General features: G+C 41.4%; 1 protein-coding gene across 1 annotated transcript in view; it reads right to left on the bottom strand.

Moving 5' to 3' along the window:
* LOC126474040 (pyruvate dehydrogenase E1 component subunit alpha, mitochondrial-like) overlaps positions 1 to 22,869 on the bottom strand; it is a 121,258-nt gene that overhangs the window by 15,427 nt on the left and 82,962 nt on the right. Inside the window, exon 5 of the mRNA XM_050101452.1 lies at positions 1,597 to 1,845. Coding sequence (XP_049957409.1) covers positions 1,597 to 1,845 — 249 coding nt within the window. The remainder of the gene's footprint in view (positions 1 to 1,596; positions 1,846 to 22,869) is intronic.

Genomic DNA, 22,869 nt, shown 5'->3' on the forward strand with positions numbered 1-22,869 from the left:
CTGACTACAACTCAATTTGTCTTCTTGATGGTAAAGAGAAATCTTCTACTTTTTCATACATAGTTCATATCCCTACCTGGATTTTCCATTGCTTGCTCCTATTTCGTTCGCAGCTCGTCTTGCGGTAGCGTTCTCGCTTCCCGCGCATGGGGTCCCGGATTTTCCATGCCTCGAGATGACTAGGCGTTGTTGTGTCGTCATCATCATCATCATCATTCATCGTTATTACGGTCGGAGGAAGGCAATGGCAAACCACCTCCGCTAGGACCTTGCCTAGTACGGCGGTGCGGGTCTCCCGCATGGTTCCATACGCTCCTCGGACTATGGGACCTCATCATCATCATCATCATCGTTCCTATTTCAGTTGTTTGTAATTGTTGTCCCTAGTATTTGGTTGAACTGGAAGCTTTTGGATTTGTGTGACTCATCGTGTAATCGAAATTTAAGGACTTCCTTTTAGTACTTCTGTGGATGACCTCGCACTGTTCAATACTTAGAGCCAATTTCCACGTTTGGAAGAATGGGATGTCATTTCTCCACAGACATTACGACACTGCATTCCAAGTGTCCTCAGCGGATCCAAGGTGTTACAAAGGCAAAAGGTGGGTACAACCCATATTAATGTCCACGAATATGCGTCTGGATACTGCTGATCAGATAGTGTGGGTAGATGTTACCACATTTTCACTGAGAATCTACAACAATTCTGCGAAGCAGCTGGCATAATCAGAATGAATCTTTCGCTCTGCAGCAAAGTATACACTGTTATGAAACTTAAAAATGATCATGAGCTGTCCCAATCGCAAGAAACTTCTGTTTTATGAGGTTACCGGTTTCGGCCTGTTTTAGACGATCTTCAGACCTCAAAACATGATGGTGGAGTCGTAACACCTGATCCCTTCAAAACCACCGCCTACCATCATGGTGTGAGGTCTGAAGTGGTCTAAAACAGACCGAAACCGGTAACCTCATTAAAAGAAAAGACGTTTCTTGCGGTTGTGGCTGTTCATGTTCCTTTTAAAGTAGTAATGGTTCAAATGGCTCTGAGCATTATGGGACTTAACATCTGAGATCATCAGTCCCATAGAACTTAGAACTATTTAAACCTAATTAACCTTAGGACATCACACACATCCATGCCCAAGGCAGGATTCGAACCTGGGACCGTAGCGCTCGCGCGGTTCCAGACTGTAGCACCTAGAACCGTTCGGTCACACCGGCCGGCATAAAGTAGTAAAAAAACCGCTGTATTCCAAGAGAAATGTTCTCAAAAATTGCTATGAAACGTCTTGGCAGATTTAAACTGACTGGTAGATTGGGTCTCGAACCCAGTACCTTGCCTATCGCGATCAATGCTTGTACCGCCTGAGATAACAAGGCACGTCTCACGATGCACCCTCACAACTTTTCTTTTGCCATTATCTACCTTATCCTTTCCATACTTTAGAGAAGAAAGTTTCCGGGTTCAGTCTCTGTCCACGGCAGACTTTTAATGTGCCGGAAAGTATTCTGCGCCGTAGCGAGATATTGCGGATGGTGGTCCACGGTGTAGCAGAGTGGACTGGGAAGTGGGAGAGGCGTCACGCACGTACGCACCTTGATGCCGGGCACCACGTCTCCGCGCGTGTAGTAGTCGGTGTTGGCGGAGGCGCGCTCCGCGCTGGTGCCCATGCCGTAGCCGTTGTTCTCGCACACGAAGATGCAGGGCAGCCCCCACAGCTTGGCCATGTTGTACACCTCGAAGATCTGGCCCTGGTTGGCCGCGCCGTCGCCGTACAGCGCGAAGCACACGCCGCCCGTACCCTGGTACTGCGCCGCGAACGCCACGCCCACTCCCAGAGGCACCTGCAGGGAGCACGGTCACACAGCAGCTAGTACAGCAGAGAAAGAGGGAAGGGTCACGTAGAGGTGGAGGGCGGGCTCGGATTGGGGAAAGGTTGGGAACGGAAATCGGCCGCGTCCTTTTCTAAAAAATCATCCTGGTATTTGAAAAACGTCATGATTCACTGCCAAGAGCAGCTGACAAGATTTCTTTATTGAACAATCAGTTACGATCTACGGACCATCGTCAGGTATCATAAAATATTTACAACAGCTTGAACATTTATACAAAATCAATGGCGTCAAAAAATATAAATCCATAATTCGGCACTAGTGTGATGGATTTTATATTTTTTGACGGCAATGATTTTATATTGTCTTGTAAGCTGATATAAATATTTTGTGATACCTGATGATGGCCTGTGAACCGAAACTGATTACGTAATAAATAAAATTTTAGCAGCAGCTCTCAGCGGTGAATCATTGACTTTTTCAAATATTTTCGAACGATAAGGCGCCACCTCCTTAAAATCCCGGCATTTACCTTAAGAGGACGTGGACACTTGTTAAATTTAAGGAACATTTTCTGTTAGATCACACGCACCGTAAAGATATATTTTTGAAGCACCATCGTGAATATGTTTGACATCTTCTGTCAAAGGAATTTCAGTATATTGGAAATTATTTTTCAGATATTTTTTTATGGCTGGGAAACTGAAATAATTTTTACACCATCTTACGTAGATATTGATCTATATTTTGACGAATTATGACGGAGCTATATAAAATGTGCAAATTATTATTATCACTATTATTATCATCACTATTACTGTTTGTTAAAGGACATCTTCTAAACACCATGAGCGGCATTCATAATGTTTATTAGCTAAACCGGTATTAAAGTGTATAAAAAAATTAAATGATCGTATGGCATCGTCGGCCGGTAGGCCCCATCCGGGGAAATTCCTCCGCCGAGTGCAAGTCTCATTTCAGTGTATGCCACACTAGGCAACTTCCGTGCCGGTGATGAGGATGAAATGATGATAACACAACACTCAGTCCACGAGCGGAGAAAATCTCCAACCCGGCCTGCAATCGAACACGGGCCCGCTGCATGGGAGGCAAGCACGTTACCACTTTTTTTTAAATTTTAAATTAAATAATGTGACCAGTGACGAAAAATATAGAGATTAGAAAATACATGTTAGCACGATTCGAACTGTCGTCTCGAACACGACCGTCTCGTAAACCGCGAAAGCTTTTTTTTATCTTAACGACTTTTTTATATTTTTTCTTATTTTTTATTTATTTATTTTTTAATTTTTTAGAGGAGCTTGAAATTTATAAAGCAGAAAATAGAGAACCAACTAAACCAGTCAGCTAAGCAGGCGGATATTCAGGCGTATAGGCCGTCGTCAATAGATGTGAGATTTCACTGACGATGGGTGCCACATCTGAATACCGGTTTGCCTCCTAATAAACGTTGAAAGTGCCACTCATGGTGTTTAGAAGTGTCCTTTAACAAATAACTAAAAGCTGCAGAGCACTAAGTATTCAACATTTTTACATTATTATTTCTTTCCTTTCTCAGACGTTATGTCTAGTTAAAAATGGAAAGAGATGCAGACCTTGATCAAGCGTGACTTCCTTTTAACTGTACGGTACATGTTACATTGTACTTAGGAACTTTCGGGTAATTGAACATGTATCAATAATTACAGATTTGTGTAATTGTATATATACGTTTGGATGTAGCTGTATTGCGTTGATGTACTGGTGGATATTGTGTGGTATGATAGTATAATTGGTATAATGTCAACTTTATCCTGATGCCACATGTCCTTGACTTCCTCAGCCAGTTGGATGTATTTTTCAATTTTTTCTCCTGTTTTCTTCTGTATATTTGTTGTATTGGGTATGGATATTTCGATTAGTTGTTAATTTCTTCTTTTTATTGGTGAGTATGATGTCAGGTTTGTTATGTGGTGTTGTTTTATCTGTTATAATGGTTCTGTTCCAGTATAATTTGTATTCATCATTCTCCAGTACATTGTGTGGTGCATACTTGTATGTGGGAATGTGTTGTTCTATTAGTTTATGTTGTATGGCAAGTTGTTGATGTATTATTTTTGCTACATTGTCATATCTTCTGGTGTATTCTGTATTTGCTAGAATTGTACATCTGCTTGTGATGTGATCTACTGTTTCTGTTTGTTGTTTGCAAAGTCTGCATTTATCTGTTGTGGTATTGGGATCTTTAATAATATGCTTGCTGTAATATCTGGTGTTTATTATTTGATCCTGTATTGCAATCATAAATCCTTCCGTCTCACTTTATATATTGCCTTTTCTTAGCCATGTATTGGATGCATCTTGATCGATGTGTGGCTCTGTTAGATGACACGGATGCTTGCCGTACAGTGTTTTCTTTTTCCAATTTACTTTCTTCGTATCTGTTCATGTTATGTGATCTAAAGGGTTGTAGCCGATGTATTTATATGAGTGATTACTTTGTGTATTTTGCTAGTTTCTGCTCGTTCTACAAAGAATTTTCTTAAATTGTCTACCTCTCCATAATGTAGGTTTTTTATGTTGATAAACCCCCTTCCGCCTTCCATTCTACTTAATGTGAATCTTTCTGTTGCTGAATGTATGTGATGTATTCTATATTTGTGGCATTGTGATCGTGTATGTGTATTGAGTGCTTCTAGGTCTGTGTTACTCCATTTCACTACTCCAAATGAGTAGGTATAGCATAAGTATTTATAGCTTTTGTCTTGCTTCTTGCTGTCAATTCTGTTTTCAGTAATTTTGTTAGTCTTTGTCTATATTTTTCTTTTAGTTCTTCTTTAATATTTGTATTATCTATTCCTATTATTTGTCTGTATTCTAGATATTTATAGGCATCTGTTTTTTCCATCGCTTCTATGCAGTCGCTGCGGTTATCCAATATGTAATCTTCTTGTTTAGTGTGTTTTCCCTTGACTATGCTATTTTTCTTACATTTGTCTGTTCCAAAAGCCATGTTTATATCATTGCTGAATACTTCTGTTATCTTTAGTAATTGGTTGAGTTGTTGATTTGTTGCTGCCAGTAGTTTTAGATCATCCATGTATAGCAAATGTGTGATTTAGTGTTGGTATGTTCCATTAATATTATATCCATAATTTGTATTATTTAGCATGTTGGATAGTGGGTTCAGAGCAAGGCAGAACCAGAAAGGACTTAATGAGTTTCCTTGGTATATTCCACGCTTAATCTGTATTGGCTGTGATGTGATATTATTTGAATTTGTTTGGATATTTTCATTACTATGTTTAGGAACTGTATCAATTTACGATCTACATTGTAGATTTCCAATATTTGTAGTAACCATGAGTGGGGTACGCTATCAAAAGCTTTTTGGTAATCATTGTATGCGTAGTGTAGCGACCTTTGTTTAGTTTTAGCTTGAAATGTCACCTCTGCATCTATTATCAGTTGCTCTTTACATCCTCGTGCTCCTTTGCAGCAGCCTTTTTGTTCTTCATTTATAATTTTGTTCTGTGTTGTATGTGTCATTAATTTCTGTGTAATGACTGAAGTTAATATTTTGTATATTGTTGGTAGGCATGTTATGGGGCGATATTTTGCTGGGTTTGCTGTGTCTGCTTGATCTTTAGGTTTCAGATAAGTTATTCCTTGCGTAAGTGTATCAGGGACTGTGTATGGGTCTGCAACATAACTGTTAAATAATTTAGTTAGATGTGAATATGTTGAGGTGAACTTCTTTAGCCAGATATTTGCTATTTTATCTTTCCCAGGGGCTTTCCAATTGTGCGTAGAATTAATTGCTCAGGTGACTTCATGTTGCAAAATTACCACTTCAGGCATTTGTGGTATCATCTTGTATGTGTCTGTTTCTGCTTGTATCCACCGTGCATGTCTGTTATGTTGTACCGGGTTTGACCATATGTTGCTCCAGAAGTGTTCCATGTCTGTTATGTTTGGTGGATTGTCTATTTTAATGTGTGTGTTATCTATTGTCTGGTAAAATTTCTTTTGGTTTGTGTTGAATGTTTGGTTTTGTTTCCTTCTATTTTCACTTTTTTTGTATCTTCTAAGTCGTATGGCCAATGCTTGTAATTTCTGCTTCTTTTCATCTAATTGCTCTATCGCTTTTTGTTGTGAGATTTTACCTAACCTTTTTCGTTTTTTGTCTGATATTTCATTTCTTATAAATTGTGTTAGCTGTCCAATGTCTTTTCTCAGTTTTTCTATTCTGATCTGTAGCCTGTGTTGCCATGCTGGTTTTGTGGGTTTCTTCTGTGTGTTGGTTGGTTCTGATCTCTGCTTAGTGTGTATATTTAGTGTAGAGTGTGCTCCTATATAAACCAGTAGTTGTAACTCTTCCATAGTTGTATTTTTACTTATTTTGTTGTGCATGATTGTGTTGATAGTTGTTATTGTTGTTTCGACTTCTGGGTTATTTGGTGGTCTATGGAAGAATGGTCTAATGTCTGCATTTGTGTCTTTGTATTCTATATATGTCAGCTGAAATTTTTCTTCTATGTCTAACATGTGTGTCACTTCGTGTTCTATTTGTGCTTGTTCTGGTGGCTGTCTTAAGATTTCGTTTTCCTCTGATTGTTTAAGTGATGCGTGTTGTTCTTTGTTTGTTTGCTCTGGGATGTTTGAGTACTGTATTTTCTTCTTCTTCTGATTGCACATTATTTTGTTCCAGTATTTGTTGCACTTGTTGTTTGATGTTTTCTAATTCTGACTGGGGTATCCTGTTATTTTTGATTATTACACGGATCTGATCAACTAGTCGTTGTTCTGTTGAAAATTTTAATTCTGTGTATCTGGTAATAAATGTTGTGTATACCTGTGATCTGTATCCAGTTGTGTTGGTTCCTAAGTTTGTTGCTTGGTAATAACAGAACATGAGGTGTCGGCTAACTTCATCTGATCATCTCATCCTCTGTCTCTGTTTCCTTCCAGGGTGCTTGCAGGAAGCATATCCTGCAAAACACCTCTATTTCGATTTAAATCATTTTCCGAGTGGCTAGCAGTGTTACATTTGTGGACAGGCGTAGGGTTCAAGCGTCGTCCCCGACCATTACAGCGCTTGTCTGAGGCTTCATTAGTTCTGTCCTGAACCAACTAATCACACTAAAAGGGGGGGTTAGCCCTATTAGTGGTTTGTTCTTTTCGTCGACTTTTATGACTAGCAGAACATACCGGAGGCCTATTCTTTTCCCGGGCCTCCACAGGGTTTTCCCAGGCCTATTATTATTATTATTATTTCTTCTTCTTCGCGAATGGATCACTTAGGACCACGCGTAATCAACATTTGTTGGCCTTCCTTTTTGGCCAGTATTCCTTCATAAACAACTAATGGGCTAGCTTTCCTTGCGTAGACCGCGTAAGTCGGTTAGTTTTTCTCTCTTCTTCCTCAAAACCCCGTGTGTTTGTGATGTTTCTGATTTCATTTCTATCATGTAGATTTGGAGACCCTAATTCTCTCAGGTCTTTTTCTATCTGTTTGTACCAGTTCGGTCTTGTAGTTTTGTTCTTTAAAAATGTATGGATTTTATGCGTTAACCTGTTTGAGTCCATTCTTTCTAAATGCCCCATGAATTGGATTCTTCTCATGCGCATTGTGTCTGTTATTTTGGAGATATTTTTATATATTTCTGCATTGGGCTTTGGATAATGCACACCATCTTTAGTTCTTGGTCCTAGGATTTTCCTCATTATTTTACGTTCTTTCACTTCTAATATCTCTTTTAGTGTTCTGTGTTGAAGGTTTAGTGTCTCAGATGCGTAGAGAGCTTCGGGTTAAATTACTGTTGTGTAGTGTCGTATTTTGCAGTTCCACAAGAAACTCTTTTTGTTGTAAATGTTTTTTGTTAATTGAAACACCGTCTCCATTTTCTGGGACTCTTGATCTGACATTTCTTTTCATTACAATTTTCTGCAATCCATTCACCTAAATATTTAAATTCTTTTACTCGAGAGATGTAGTTATTACCAATTTTGAGATCAGAAGGTGCATCATCGATGTCAGTCATAAATTTTGTTTTTTCAAATGAAATTTGTAATCCTATTTTTGCTGCCTGCTCTTGTAATAATTCTAGCTGTTTCTGTGCATCGGTAATATCTTGGGCGATCAGTGCCATGTCATCAGCAAATGCTAAACAGTCTAATTCTATGCCCTTACGCCTTGGTCCCAGTCTGTGTGCTGGTGCACCTGCTTTTCTCCATTCTCTAACAACTTTTTCAAGAGCACAATTGAAGAGTACTGGGGACAGTACATCCCCTTGTTGTACTCCTGTGTCTATTTCAAATTCTGTGCTCAATTCTCCCATATATTTTACTTTGGATTTGGATCCATAAGTGTTTCTTTTATGACGTTTGTTGTCTTTTGATCTAGTCCTAATTCTGCTAATACTTCGAAAAGGGGTGCTCGGTCTAAACTGTCATATACTTTTTTAATGTCGACAAACGTGATGGCATAACTTTTGTTTGAAGTACTATGACAATATTTCATTGAGTTTTTCAAGTTAAGGATTTGTTCTACACATGATCGACCTTTTCTGAATCCACCTTGGTATTCGCCTAGTTTTGAATCCAGCTGAGGTTCTGCTCGGTTTAGTAGGGCTTTAGACAGTATTTTGTATGTTATTGACAATAAAGAGATTCCACGATAGTTGTTGGGGTTTGTTTTACTTCCTTTTTTGTACAGAGGATGTATGATTGCTGTCTTCCAATCTGTGGGGATTTTTTCAGTTTTCCAGATTTCATGTATAATTTCTTTGAGTTTTGCAATAAGATTTTCTCCTACATTTTTCCATAATTCTGCGATTATTTGGTCTTCTCCTGATGCTTTGTTGTTTTTCAGTGACTGAATTATCTCTTTAACCTCCTGTAAACTTGGTGGCTTTGAATCTGGGTTTTGTTGTGTGTAATGGAACTCAAATTTTTCTGCAGGCTTTTCACAATTCAGTAATTTAGAAAAGTATTTTGCAAGAATTTCACAGTTTTCGGTGTTGGTATGGGCAATTTCCCCATGTTCATTTTTGAATTTCAGTGATGGAGGAGAGTACTTTGTTAATTTTTGTTTGAATACTCTGTAGAAATTTCAGGAATTGTTTTTCTTAAAATCATTTTCAATGTCTTGCAATTTTTTGTCTTTGTGTTGTTTACAGACTGTTCGTATTGCTTTTGTGACTGTTTTCCTGGTATCTTTGAAATCTTCCAGGGTCTTTCGATTTTTGTTGCACAACCAATTTTGCTACGCCTGTTATCTGAGAGTTATCAGTTGGTCACACTCATCTGTCCACCATGGGTGTTTACATGTTCTTGTTTGCGGTGCTACAGTTTTAGCTGCTCTTAAAAGTCCTGCTTGCAGTTGTTGCCAATTTTGTGGTTTTAAATTTTGTGTTTCTTTTGTAAATTGTTCATTACCATTTACCTTTTGTACATCATATTTACGGTGTAGAGATTTCTTAGAGAATTATTATTATTATCGCATTAATACCTTTTAGGGACTACTTTGTAATTTCAATTCCTAATCCATTGTTGATCTTTTCTTTTACTTCTAATATTCCTTCATCGTTTCAGTATGTTTCTTGCTCTTGTCTTCAGACCACTTTGAGCTGGTTTTCATTTCCCTCTTGCCTTGGAATCCTCCTACTTTTAAAACCTTACCCTAAAAATGTCTCTTTACAACATACCTTCTTCTTGTGTTATTTTTTTCCAAGTCTTTCCTAACGTCTTAAACCCAGGTGTTTCTCACTTTCTTTTCCTTAAGATATTTGAAGATCTGCTTGGAAAACCTATTATGATCTATTATTATTATTATTATCATTATTATTATTAATACTATCGTACAACACTCCAGAATATACACATAATACAAACACAATGAAATTAGACAGTTGTTTAAATAGGACAATGGCACTTCATGCAACTTTTCCAGAGTTCTTTTAAAAGCATGGGGTGGGTAATTCTTAAGGTGTAAACAGATATGCTGTACAAACATCGAAAATTTGTCTTATCTGAAAATATTCGTTTTATGACAATCAAGGACATTTGCAGGAAACGGTGTTTGAAGTTTCAATAACACTTCAATCAAGTTCCGGACCAAAGACTGAATTTTCTAAGTCACTAGCCAACAGCTTCCGTCTTCTATTTAGCTTGCCTCCTCAAATCCTTCTATTTCTTCCAATTATCCCCTTTCTCTCATAGGACTTGACCTGTATTTTTCAGACCACATAGTAGTTATTAATATTTGCTATGTTCTACGTATCAATATTGTCACATAGTCAAATTGTATAGAGTTCAATATATCTTTCTACTAATATTCAACCTTCACGTGGATCATGTACAACAGATAGTTAATGCAAATACATATAGCATGGATGACAGCACGTTTACGCGCATACCCACAGTCGGTCAAAAGCTGCGATGGCAATTATAAATCCACTTTTTAGAGATTTGTCTGACAGAATAAGAACGAGAGTGTGAACAATGTGATTTGAAACAGTCATAGTCCTCAGATCCATGTGGCTTGTTTCCAGTTTCCACTGATCACACATGAGCTCCCTACTGTTAATAGTGTTGCATGGATTGTAACAAAAAACTGTCATTATTTTGTTACTTATGTACCTTCCTGGAAGCTTCTTCTTTTTAATAAAGCCCATTGCTGAAATGCATCATGTTTGCATTAAACCAACAGTGCAATTCATAAAGTAACAGCAAAGATATTGCTCTATTCTTGAGGCTCTCGATCCGAAACTGAAACAATAGCAGGTAGTCTCACGTCAACCACCCGTGGGAACATGCTTCACTGATATATAGGATGTATGGAAATTCTCTTTACAAATTTCAAGGATTCGTAGAGGGAAGTGAGTACATAATGTTTTGTATAAGAAACCATGTCCGGAAACATCATCCAACGACGATACAGAGCGTCGAAGTTATAGGCGCCGGCACGTGTAAATGTTGCTATATACAGAGTGATTCCGTGATGATATTACACATTTTCTAGAATGATGGGAAGGGATGAATGTATCAATTTGATGTAAGGGCCCCTGCAGCAGAAACGAACGATTCGAAAGTTGTGAGCGAAAACCGTTCTGATATCTCTGACACTGGATTACATGTACTGGTATTCTTGTTTCTAAGATTGTAGGATAAGCAACTTTCAGAGCTGGTAGTATGAACCAAAACAAGAAAAAAATGTCTACTAAACATGGGCTCTACATCGCACGCCTTAAGAGCACTTGTTCAATAGAGGAGACGTTTTTCATAGCATCGAAGATGAACAAGCGCTCTTAGCTCCTCAGGTATGGATTTTAGATACCATGTTTACCGAATATTTTTTTCTTATTTTGGTCCATACTATCACCTCTGAAAGTTGCCCATCCTACAATCTTAGCAACAAGAATATCAGTACATGTAGTCCAGTGTCAGAGGTATCAGAACGGTTTTCGCTTATAACTTTCGGCTCGTTCGTTTCCAGTACAGGGACCCTTACCTCAAATTGATACATTTATCCTTCACCATCATCCTAAAAAGTTTGTACATCATGACGCAATCGCCCCGCATATACATACATTTACAGGCGCTGGCACCTACAACTTTGACGCCCTACAACGTAGTTGGATGAGGTTTCTGGAATGGGTTCCTATTAAAAATATTATGTACTCACTCCACTCTACAAGTCCTAGAAGTTTGTAAGGGGAATTTCCGAACATTGTATATACCAGAAGAATATCTGAAAAAATAGGGTACCTTATTCATTTAGATTGTGATATCATATATCTAAAAAAACTTTAAGATCAAAGAACATAAAATATAAATGCACACTGTACGTTATATGAAAGAGGAAAGTTTCTTCTACTGTAGTACAAAAACCGAAAAATCAAATTTTCCCAATTTCTGGGTAGGTTTCCAGTCAAGATATTTGGGTAAAACGAACTAAAGGCAACTGTCCAGCTGCCGGCTACGAAATATTATTATAATATAATATTTTTTAATATTCCTAAAAGTTCCTGTACTTTCCGTATTTGCAAAAATACACTCCTGGAAATTGAAATAAGAACACCGTGAATTCATTGTCCCAGGAAGGGGAAACTTTATTGACACATTCCTGGGGTCAGATACATCACATGATCACACTGACAGAACCACAGGCGCACAGACACAGGCAACAGAGCATGCACAATGTCGGCACTAGTACAGTGTATATCCACCTTTCGCAGCAATGCAGGCTGCTATTCTCCCATGGAGACGATCGTAGAGATGCTGGATGTAGTCCTGTGGAACGGCTTGCCATGCCATTTCCACCTGGCGCCTCAGTTGGACCAGCGTTCGTGCTGGACGTGCAGACCGCGTGAGACGACGCTTCGTCCAGTCCCAAACATGCTCAATGGGGGACAGATCCGGAGATCTTGCTGGCCAGGGTAGTTGACTTACACCTTCTAGAGCACGTTGGGTGGCACGGGATACACGCGGACGTGCATTGTCCTGTTGGAACAGCAAGTTCCCTTGCCGGTCTAGGAATGGTAGAACGATGGGTTCGATGACGGTTTGGATGTACCGTGCACTATTCAGTGTCCCCTCGACGATCACCAGTGGTGTACGGCTAGTGTAGGAGATCGCTCCCCACACCATGATGCCGGGTGTTGGCCCTGTGTGCCTCGGTCGTATGCAGTCCTGATTGTGGCGCTCACCTGCACGGCGCCAAACACGCATACGACCATAATTGGCACCAAGGCAGAAGCGACTCTCATCGCTGAAGACGACACGTCTCCATTCGTCCCTCCATTCACGCCTGTCGCGACACCACTGGAGGCGGGCTGCACGATGTTGGGGCGTGAGTGGAAGACGGCCTAACGGTGTGCGGGACCGTAGCCCAGCTTCATGGAGACGGTTGCGAATGGTCCTCGCCGATACCCCAGGAGCAACAGTGTCTCTAATTTGCTGGGAAGTGGCGGTGCGGTCCCCTACGGCACTGCGTAGGATCCTACGGTCTTGGCGTGCATCCGTGCGTCGCTGCGGTCCGGTCCCAGGTCGACGGGCACGTGCACCTTCCGCCGACCACTGACGACAACATCGATGTACTGTGGAGACCTCACGCCCCACGTGTTGAGCAATTCGGCGGTACGTCCACCCGGCCTCCCGCATGCCCACTATACGCCCTCGCTCAAAGTCCGTCAACTGCACATACTGTTCACGTCCACGCTGTCGCGGCATGCTACCAGTGTTAAAGACTGCGATGGAGCTCCGTATGCCACGGCAAACTGGCTGACACTGACGGCGGCGGTGCACAAATGCTGCGCAGCTAGCGCCATTCGACGGCCAACAGCGCGGTTCCTGGTGTGTCCGCTGTGCCGTGCGTGTGATCATTGCTTGTACAGCCCTCTCGCAGTGTCCGGAGCAAGTATGGTGGGTCTGACACACCGGTGTCAATGTGTTCTTTTTTCCATTTCCAGGAGTGTAGTTCATATGTGTCTGAGCACTATGGGACTTAACATCTGAGGTCATCAGTCGCCCAGACTTAGAACTACTTAAACCTAACTAACCTAAGGACATCACACACATCCATACCCCAGGCAGGGTTCGAACCTGCGACCGTAGCGGTCGTACGGTTCCAGACTGAAGCACCTAGAACCGCTCGGCCACACAGGCCGGCCTCCATGTTTGCGCTTTCTCGACAGAGGCTCTCACTACTTGTGTTCAAACAAGTAGCCTCGAAGTACCAGTTTCGCTGCTGGTATCTTCAGCTCTGTGAAAATCTTAAATAAACAGCGCCCTGTTATTAGGCTGAAACCTTCAGACCGATGTAATTGGGCAGGTAGACATTACTGCGAATAAAAGCGATGGAATTTCTTAAGTAAAATTGTTTATCCTGACAATCCTAGCATAAAATAAAACGACAATCTCTACGCAGTTTTAGTTTGCACAGTTTCTAACCTTCTTTAACTAGTAGCACCAAGTTTCCCAGCCGGTGTCCACTCACATTCAGTGAGAAGCCATTACAATATCCACAGCTGTTCAGAGTAGTTTGATCGCCAGTTAAGTGAATTCAGTGTATGTCTCATTCGCCTTTCCCAAGTATACTTGGCCCTATTGTGATTTTTTAACAATGTACTGTATTCGCCCCCCCCCCCCCCCCCATGAACCATGAACCTTGCCGTTGGTGGGGAGGCTTGCGTGCCTCAACGATACAGATGGCCGTACCATAGGTGCAACCACAACGGAGAGGTATCTGTTGAGAGGCCAGACAAACGTGTGGTTCCTGAAGAGGGTTGGTTGGTTGTTTTGAGGAAGGAGACCAGACAGCGTGGTCATCGGTCTCATCGGATTAGGGAAGGATGGGGAAGGAAGTCGGCCGTGCCCTTTTAGAGGAACCATCCCGGCATTTGCCTGGAGTGACTTAGGGAAATCACGGAAAACCTAAATCAGGATGGCCGGATGCGGGATTGAACCGTCGTCCACCCGAATGCGAGTCCAGCGTCTAACCACTGCGCCACCTCGCTCGGTTCCTGAAGAGGGGCAGCAGCCTTTTCAGTAGTTGCAGGGGCAACAGTCTGGATGATTGGCTGATCTGGCCTTGTAACACTAACCAAAACGGCCTTGCTGTGTTGGTACTGCGAACGGCTGAAAGCAAGAGGAAACTACAGCCGCAATTTTTCCCGAGGCCATGCAGCTTTACGGTATGGTTAAATGATGATGGCGTCCTCTTGGGTAAAATATTTCGGAGGTAAAATAGTCCCCCATTCGGATCTCCAGGCGGGGACTACTCAAGAGGACAGATCGGAGCGTGGAATGTCAGATCCCTTAATAGGACAGGTAGGTTAGAAAATTTAAAAAGGTAAATGGATAGGTTAAAGTTAGATATAGTGGGAATTAGTGAAGTTCGGTGGCAGGAGGAACAAGACGTTTGGTCAGGTGAATACAGGGTTATAAATACAAAAGCAAATAGGGGTAATGCAGGAGTAGGTTTAATAATGAATAAAAGAATAGGAGTGCGGGTAAGCTACCACAAACAGCATAGTGAACGCATTATTGTGGCCAAGATGGACACGAAGCCCACGCCTATTACAGTAGTACAAGTTTATATGCCAACTAGCTCTGCAGATGATGAAGAAATTGATGAAATGTATGGTGAGAAGAAAGAAATTATTCTGATAGTGAAGGGAGACGAAAATTTAATAGTCATGGGTGACTGGAATTAGACAGTAGGAAAAGGGAGAGAAAGAAACATAGTAGAAGAATGTGGATTGGGGGTAAGAAATGAAAGAGGAAGCCGTCTGGTAGAATACTGCACAGAACATAACTTAATCATAGCCAACACTTGCTTCAAGAATCATGAAAGAAGGTTGTATACATGGAAGAATCCTGGAGATACTAGTAGGTATCAGATAGATTATATAATGGTAAGACAGAGATTTAGGAACCAGGTTTTAAATTGTAAGACATTTCCAGGGGCAGATGTGGACTCTGACCACAATCTATTGGTTTTGAACTGTAGATTAAAACTGCAGAAATTGCAAAAAGGTGGGAATTTAAGGAGATGGGACCTGGATAAACTGAATAAACCACAGGTTGTACAGAGTTTCAGGGAGAGCATAAGGGAACAACTGACAGGAATGGGGGACAGAAATACAGTAGAAGAAGAATGGGTAGCTCTGAGGGATGAAGTAGTGAAGGCAGCAGACGACCACGTAGGTAAAAAGACGACAGCTAGTAGAAATCCGTGGGTAACAGAAGAAATATTGAATTTAATTGATGAAAGGAGAAAATATAAACACGCAGTAAATGAAGCAGGCAAAAAGGAATACAAACGTCTCAAAAATGAGATCGACAGGAAATGCAAAATGGCCAAGCAGGGATGGCTAGAGGACAAATGTAAGGATGTAGAGGGTTATCTCACTAGGGGTAAGATAGATACTGCCTACAGGAAAATTAAAGAGACCTTTGGAGAAAAGAGAACAACTTGTATGAATATCAAGAGCTCAGATGGAAACCCAGTTCTAAGCAAAGAAGGGGAAGGAGAAAGGTCGAAGGAGTATATAGAGGGTCTATACAAGGGCGTGTACTTGAGGACAATATTATGGAAATGGAAGAGGACGTAGATGCAGATGAAATGGGAGACACGATACTGCGTGAAGAGTTTGACAGAGCACTGAAAGACCTTAGTCGAAACAAGGCCCCGGGAATAGACAACATTCCATTAGAACTACTGACGGCCTTGGGAGAGCCAGTCCTGACAAAACTCTACCATCTAGTGAGCAAGATGTATGAGACAGGCGAAATACCCTCAGATTTCAAGAAGAATATAATAATTCCAATCCCAAAGAAATCAGGTGTTGACAGATGTGAAAATTACCGAACTATCAGTTTAATAAGTCACAGCTGCAAAATACTAAGCTGAATTCTTTACAGACAAATGGAAAAACTGGTAGAAGCCGACCTCGGGGAAGATCAGTTTGGATTCCGTAGAAATGTTGGAACACGTGAGGCAATACTGACCCTACGACTTATCTTAGAAGACAGATTAAGGAAAGGCAAACCTACGTTTTTTAGCATTTGTAGACTTAGAGAAAGCTTTTGACAATGTTGACTGGAATACTTTCTTTCAAATTCTAAAGGTGGCAGGGGTAAAATACAGGGAGCGAAAAGCTATTTACAATTTGTACAGAAACCAGATGGCAGTTATAAGAGTCGAGGGACATGAAAGGGAAGCAGTGGTTGGGAAGAGAGTGAGACAGGATTGTAGCCTCTTCCCGATGTTATTAAATCTGTATATTTAGCGAGCAGTAAAGGAAACAAAAGAAAAATTCGGAGTAGGTATTAAAATCCATGGAGAAGAAATAAAAACTTTGAGGTTCACTGCTGACATTGTAATTCTGTCAGAGACAGCATAGGACTTGGAAGAGCACTTGAACGGAATGGACAGCGTCTTGAAAGGAGGATATAAGATGAACATCAACAAAAGCAAAACGAGGATAATGGAATGTGGTCGAATTAAGTCGGATGATGCTGAGGGAATTAGATTAGGAAATGAGACACTTAAAGTAGTAAAGCAGTTTTGCTATTTGGAGAGCAAAATAACTGATGATGGTCGAAGTAGAGAGGATATAAAATGTAGACTGGCAATGGAAAGAAAAGCGTTTCTGAAGAAGAGAAATTTGTTAACATCGAGTATTGATTTAAGTGTTAGGAAGTCGTTTCTGAAAGTATTTGTATGGAGTGTAGCCATGTATGGAAGTGAAACATGGACGTTAAATAGCATAGACAAGAACAGAATGGAAGCTTTCGAAATGTGGTGCTACAGAAGAATGCTGAAGATTAGATGGGTAGATTACATAACTAACGAGGTGGTATTGAATAGAATTGGGGAGAAGAGGAGTTTGTGGCACAACTTGACAAGAAGAAGGGACCGGTTGGTGGGACATGTTCTGAGGCATCAAGGGATCACAAATTTAGCATTGGAGGGCGGAGTGGAGGGTAAAAACCGTAGAGGGAGACCAAGAGACGAATACACTAAGCAGATTCAGAAGGATGTAGATTGCAGTAAATACTGCGAGATGAAGAAGCTTGCACAGGATAGAGTAGCATGGAGAGCTGCATCAAACCTGTCTCAGGACTGAAGACCACAACAACAACAACTGTATTCGCTATTACTAGTTCAAATTAATTGCAGAAATTTTCTCCTGCCGAGTTCTTGCTATCAAGCTCATATCCTCCCATATTCCCACTCTCTGCCCTGTCTTCCTATTTATCATTTTAGACAGGTACGTGCCGAGTAAAACTGTGAGGGACGGGAAAAACCCACCGTGGTACAACAACAAAGTTAGGAAACTACTGCGAAAGCAAAGAGAGCTCCACTCCAAGTTTAAGCGCAGCCAAAACCTCTCAGACAAACAGAAGCTAAACGATGTCAAAGTTAGCGTAAGGAGGGCTATGCGTGAAGCGTTCATTGAATTCGAAAGTAAAATTCTATGTACCGACTTGACAGAAAATCCTAGGAAGTTCTGGTCTTACGTTAAATCAGTAAGTGGCTCGAAACAGCATATCCAGACACTACGGGATGATGATGGCATTGAAACAGAGGATGACACGCGTAAAGCTGAAATACTAAACACCTTTTTCCAAAGCTGTTTCACAGAGGAAGACCGCACTGCAGTTCCTTCTCTAAATCCTCGCACAAACGAAAAAATGGCTGACATCGAAATAAGTGTCCAAGGAATAGAAAAGCAACTGGAATCACTCAATAGAGGAAAGTCCACTGGACCTGACGGGATACCAATTCGATTCTACACAGAGTACGCGAAAGAACTTGCCCCCCTTCTAACAGCCGTGTACCGCAAGTCTCTAGAGGAACGGAGGGTTCCAAATGATTGGAAAAGAGCACAGATAGTCCCAGTCTTCAAGAAGGGTCGTCGAGCAGATGCGCAAAACTATAGACCTATATCTCTTACGTCGATCTCTTGTAGAATTTTAGAACATGCTTTTTGCTCGCGTATCATGTCATTTCTGGAAACCCAGAATCTACTATGTAGGAATCAACATGGATTCCGGAAACAGCGATCGTGTGAGACCCAACTCGCCTTATTTGTTCATGAGACCCAGAAAATATTAGATACAGGCTCCCAGGTAGATGCTATTTTTCTTGACTTCCGGAAGGCGTTCGATACAGTTCCGCACTGTCGCCTGATAAACAAAGTAAGAGCCTACGGAATATCAGACCAGCTGTGTGGCTGGATTGAAGAGTTTTTAGCAAACAGAACACAGCATGTTGTTATCAATGGAGTGACGTCTACAGACGTTAAAGTAACCTCTGGCGTGCCACAGGGGAGTGTTATGGGACCATTGCTTTTCACAATATATATAAATGACTTAGTAGATAGTGTCGGAAGTTCCATGCGGCTTTTCGCGGATGATGCTGTAGTATACAGAGAAGTTGCTGTATTAGAAAATTGTAGCGAAATACAGGAAGATCTGCAGCGGATAGGCACTTGGTGCAGGGAGTGGCAACTGACCCTTAACATAGACAAATGTAATGTATTGCGAATACATAGAAAGAAGGATCCTTTATTGTATGATTATATGATAGCGGAACAAACACTGGTAGCAGTTACTTCTGTAAAATATCTGGGAGTATGCGTACGGAACGATTTGAAGTGGAATGATCATATAAAACTAATTGTTGGTAAGGCGGGTACCAGATTGAGATTCATTGGGAGAGTGCTTAGAAAATGTAGTCCATCAACAAAGGAGGTGGCTTACAAAACACTCGTTCGACCTATACTTGAGTATTGCTCATCAGTGTGGGATCCGTACCAGGTCGGGTTGACGGAGGAGATAGAGAAGATCCAAAGAAGCGCGGTGCGTTTCGTCACTGGGTTATTTGGTAACCGTGATAGCGTTACGGAGATGTTTAATAAACTCAAGTGGCAGACTCTGCAAGAGAGGCGCTCTGCATCGCGGTGTAGCTTGCTCGCCAGGTTTCGAGAGGGTGCGTTTCTGGATGAGGTATCGAATATATTGCTTCCCCCTACTTATACTTCCCGAGGAGATCACGAATGTAAAATTAGAGAGATTAGAGCGCGCACGGAGGCTTTCAGACAGTCGTTCTTCCCGCGAACCATACGCGACTGGAACAGGAAAGGGAGGTAATGACAGTGGCACGTAAAGTGCCCTCCGCCACACACCGTCGGGTGGCTTGCGGAGTATCAATGTAGATGTAGATGTAGATGTAGATGTAGATCACGAATTCTACTCCCATTACACCACTTTCTGTTGGTGATCACATTATCCTGTATTTGTTTGACCAGAAATTCTCATCCTCCTTCCGTTTCACTTACTGACCTCGCACTATATCTAAACTGAGTCCTTCCATTTCCTTTTTTAGATTTTCTGGATTTCCTAACACTTTCCCTATCACATTCAGACTTCGAGAAATGAATCGCGGAATGTCAAAAGTCTGAGTCGCTAGGTTCCGTCATATTTCTCCTCAAACATCTTGAATGCTCGTCGTGTAGATCCCTCTGCTGGGTTCTTCTTCAGGATTCCACTGGCGTCCCTGGATGGCTGAACACTGGAGAACTTCGCAGTGGAATATGTAATGAATCTTCCCTCCTTGGAACTTTCGCAAGCCGGCCAATGTGGGCGGGCGGTTCTAGGCGTTTCAGTCTGGAACCGCGCGACCGCTACGGTCGCAGGTTCGAATTCTACCTCGGGCATGGATGTGTGTGATGTCCTTAGGTTAGTTAGATTTAAGCAGTTGTAAGTTCTAAGGGACTGATGACCTCAGATGTTAAGTCCCATAGTGCTCAGAGCCACTTGAACCATTTTTGAACTTTCGTACATCAATTGATATGCTCGATCCCACATAAATTTTGGCCAGACTTGGATTAATTTTCGTACTTATATATTCCACTCCAGAAGACATTTTTGAACATATTTGATTGCCAAAAGATATTTCTGTGATACAGTATTTACTATTATTTATATCGCAATATCTAATCTTGAACCATGAAAATACCTAATCACAATTGTCAACTCAAATGATCTGAAAACCAGTTTACAGTAAAGACAATATTATTGTGCTTCAGATTAACTCGCCCGGCTAGCCGCGCAGTCTTCCAGAGCGGGGAGGCGTGCCGGTCCCCTGCACGAATCCGCCCAGCGAATTAGTGTCGAGGTCCGGTGTGCCGGCCATCCTGTGGATGGTTTTTAAGGTGGTTTTCCACCTGCCTGGGAGAATCCGGCCTGGTTCCCCTTATTCAGCCCCAGTTACGTCATGTCAGCGATTGCTGTGCGAACACTGTTTCCATGTACACATACACCATAATTACCAAGCAAACATTTGGGGTTTCACTCGTCTGGTATGGTATGAGACGGGAGGGGGGGGGGGGGGGGTCCACTGGGGGCCGAACCGCACTTTAACCCCTGTGTTCGGTGTGAGGCGGCAGCGGGGTGGGTGGACTGCTGTGGCCTGTTGTGAGGTTGTGGACCACTGAGGACGACGGTGGGACGAAGCCTCTCCGTCGTTGCTGAGTCCCCGGTTGAATAAACAATACACACAATGCTTCAGTTTTCATGGGAACGAAATCCTGTCTTCATTTATAATTTTTTTTTAATTTTAGCATCGAAAATTAAATCGATCCTATAAAATTACAGGGAGCTGCTATTTTTCATATTGTCAAACACTTGCAGTTTTTGTTATTAACAATTAGCCATAGAAATCTTCACACAAATAATATTAAATTAAATCTGAAAAGCAATTTCGTTGAAGACAATCATGTTGATACTATTTTGGACTACATCCTGTTCTAGAAAATACTGGAAGCTTGGATCGTATTAGTTATAGAGAATTTTGGCGCGAAGCGCGCCAGAGTGAGTTTAGCACCTATTAACTTTGGTGCATGTTACTCTCTGATCTACCGCGTTCTTTGTCTAGTTCAAGAACGTGGCACAATATTTTTTTTTGAAGAAGTGATGTTGTAGAAAGTGTATCGAGAGCGTGGCAATAAATGAAGACCGTGTTTAAAAGAAACATAATATTCCAGCGACTTGTTATTTGAAAGACCCAGGACCAAATATTATATGAGTTTATATAGTGAGAAAGAAGCCAGCCGAGTAACTGAGACCGACTTTGCGAAATAAGTAATATTTATCTGCCGGTGTAATATATTTTCTGTTATGTAGTAATTTAAACATTGTCAAAACTGCCATATAGTTAGAACAATGTATGCACACAAACATGAATTCTTCGTTGTAAATGAACGTTAAGTATCGGAATTGCGTTATCAGTAACACGCAGCCTAACGACTCAAACGACTTTGCCAACAGTAACTTGGGTTTGTTTGGTCGCCCGCTTTTCAACGAAAAGTGTAGTCCTTTATGAGAGCTGACCAGGAGGATTGTACTAACACGTTTGCGCACGGATTCCGGCGCCTGTTCTCAGCAGAAGATAAACATGGCAGGAGTTTCCTAGTCAAGCACAGTATTACTGCCGCCCGGTGTAGCCGATGGGTCTAGGGCGTCTTGTCACGGTCTGGGCGGCTCCCCCCGCCGAAGGCTCGAGTCGCCCTCGGGCATGGGTGTGTGTGTGTAGTCCTTAGTGTAACTTACTTTTAAGTTAGAGTAAGTAGTGTGTAACCTTAGCAACCGATGACCTCAGCAATTTGGTCCCGTAAGACTTAACCACAAATTTCCAAAATTTCCGCAGCATTACTGCACTCGGGAGTGAGAGAGCTTAACGTGGGTCAGCACGTAATCGGGGTTGCGGAGCGAAGTCTGAGCGAAGGAAGGAAGGAAGGTACAACTACAGGTACACAATGAAAACTGTGCTAACCTTGATGATTAGAGTTATGAAGTGGATGGTCCATCACGAAAAGCACAGACGCAAAGTACGTCATCTGCTGCATCTATTTCACTGGAATCCGTTCCAGTTTTATCCGCCGTGTCGGTTTCCATATAATTGTCATCATGTGCTGCTTATTAATCTCACTCTCAAGACCAACATTTATTATTAAGTTCTGTGTTGCTTTTTCCATTAACCCACCAATACGCTAATATTCATTTTCAGCTCCTTTTACATGTTCACAGGCTTTTAATTAGTTATGTTTGGTAATCTTACATAAAGACTCTTTGGTTATTTGTTTTAGCGTAAAATTACTGAAAGAAACTTTTTTGCGTGCAATTTTTTTTTCATTGTATTCCAGATTACAGACAATCTATAGCATTCAAATTACAGTGACATGGCGGGAGCCTCAGGACAGTTTTAAAACTGCGTCTGCTTTAAAAACACGCTTCTGCTTATTATGACACATAATTTGTAAACACTTTACATTTTGTTAAATGTTAAGCTTAGTTCAAAGCTGATTTTAATCTGAATGACCCACTCAGTTATGCCCTTTTTGCGAGTTGCAGTAGTACGGGCTTTAGTTGTCTGACGAGTATGATACAATGCGCTATCAAAACCAATAATACTAGCAGCTGGGATGTTGGGATTCAGTTTCTCTTGTAACACTTGCGATA

Source organism: Schistocerca serialis, chromosome 4 (genome assembly GCF_023864345.2).
Source record: "Schistocerca serialis cubense isolate TAMUIC-IGC-003099 chromosome 4, iqSchSeri2.2, whole genome shotgun sequence".
Lineage (NCBI taxonomy): Eukaryota > Metazoa > Arthropoda > Insecta > Orthoptera > Acrididae > Schistocerca > Schistocerca serialis.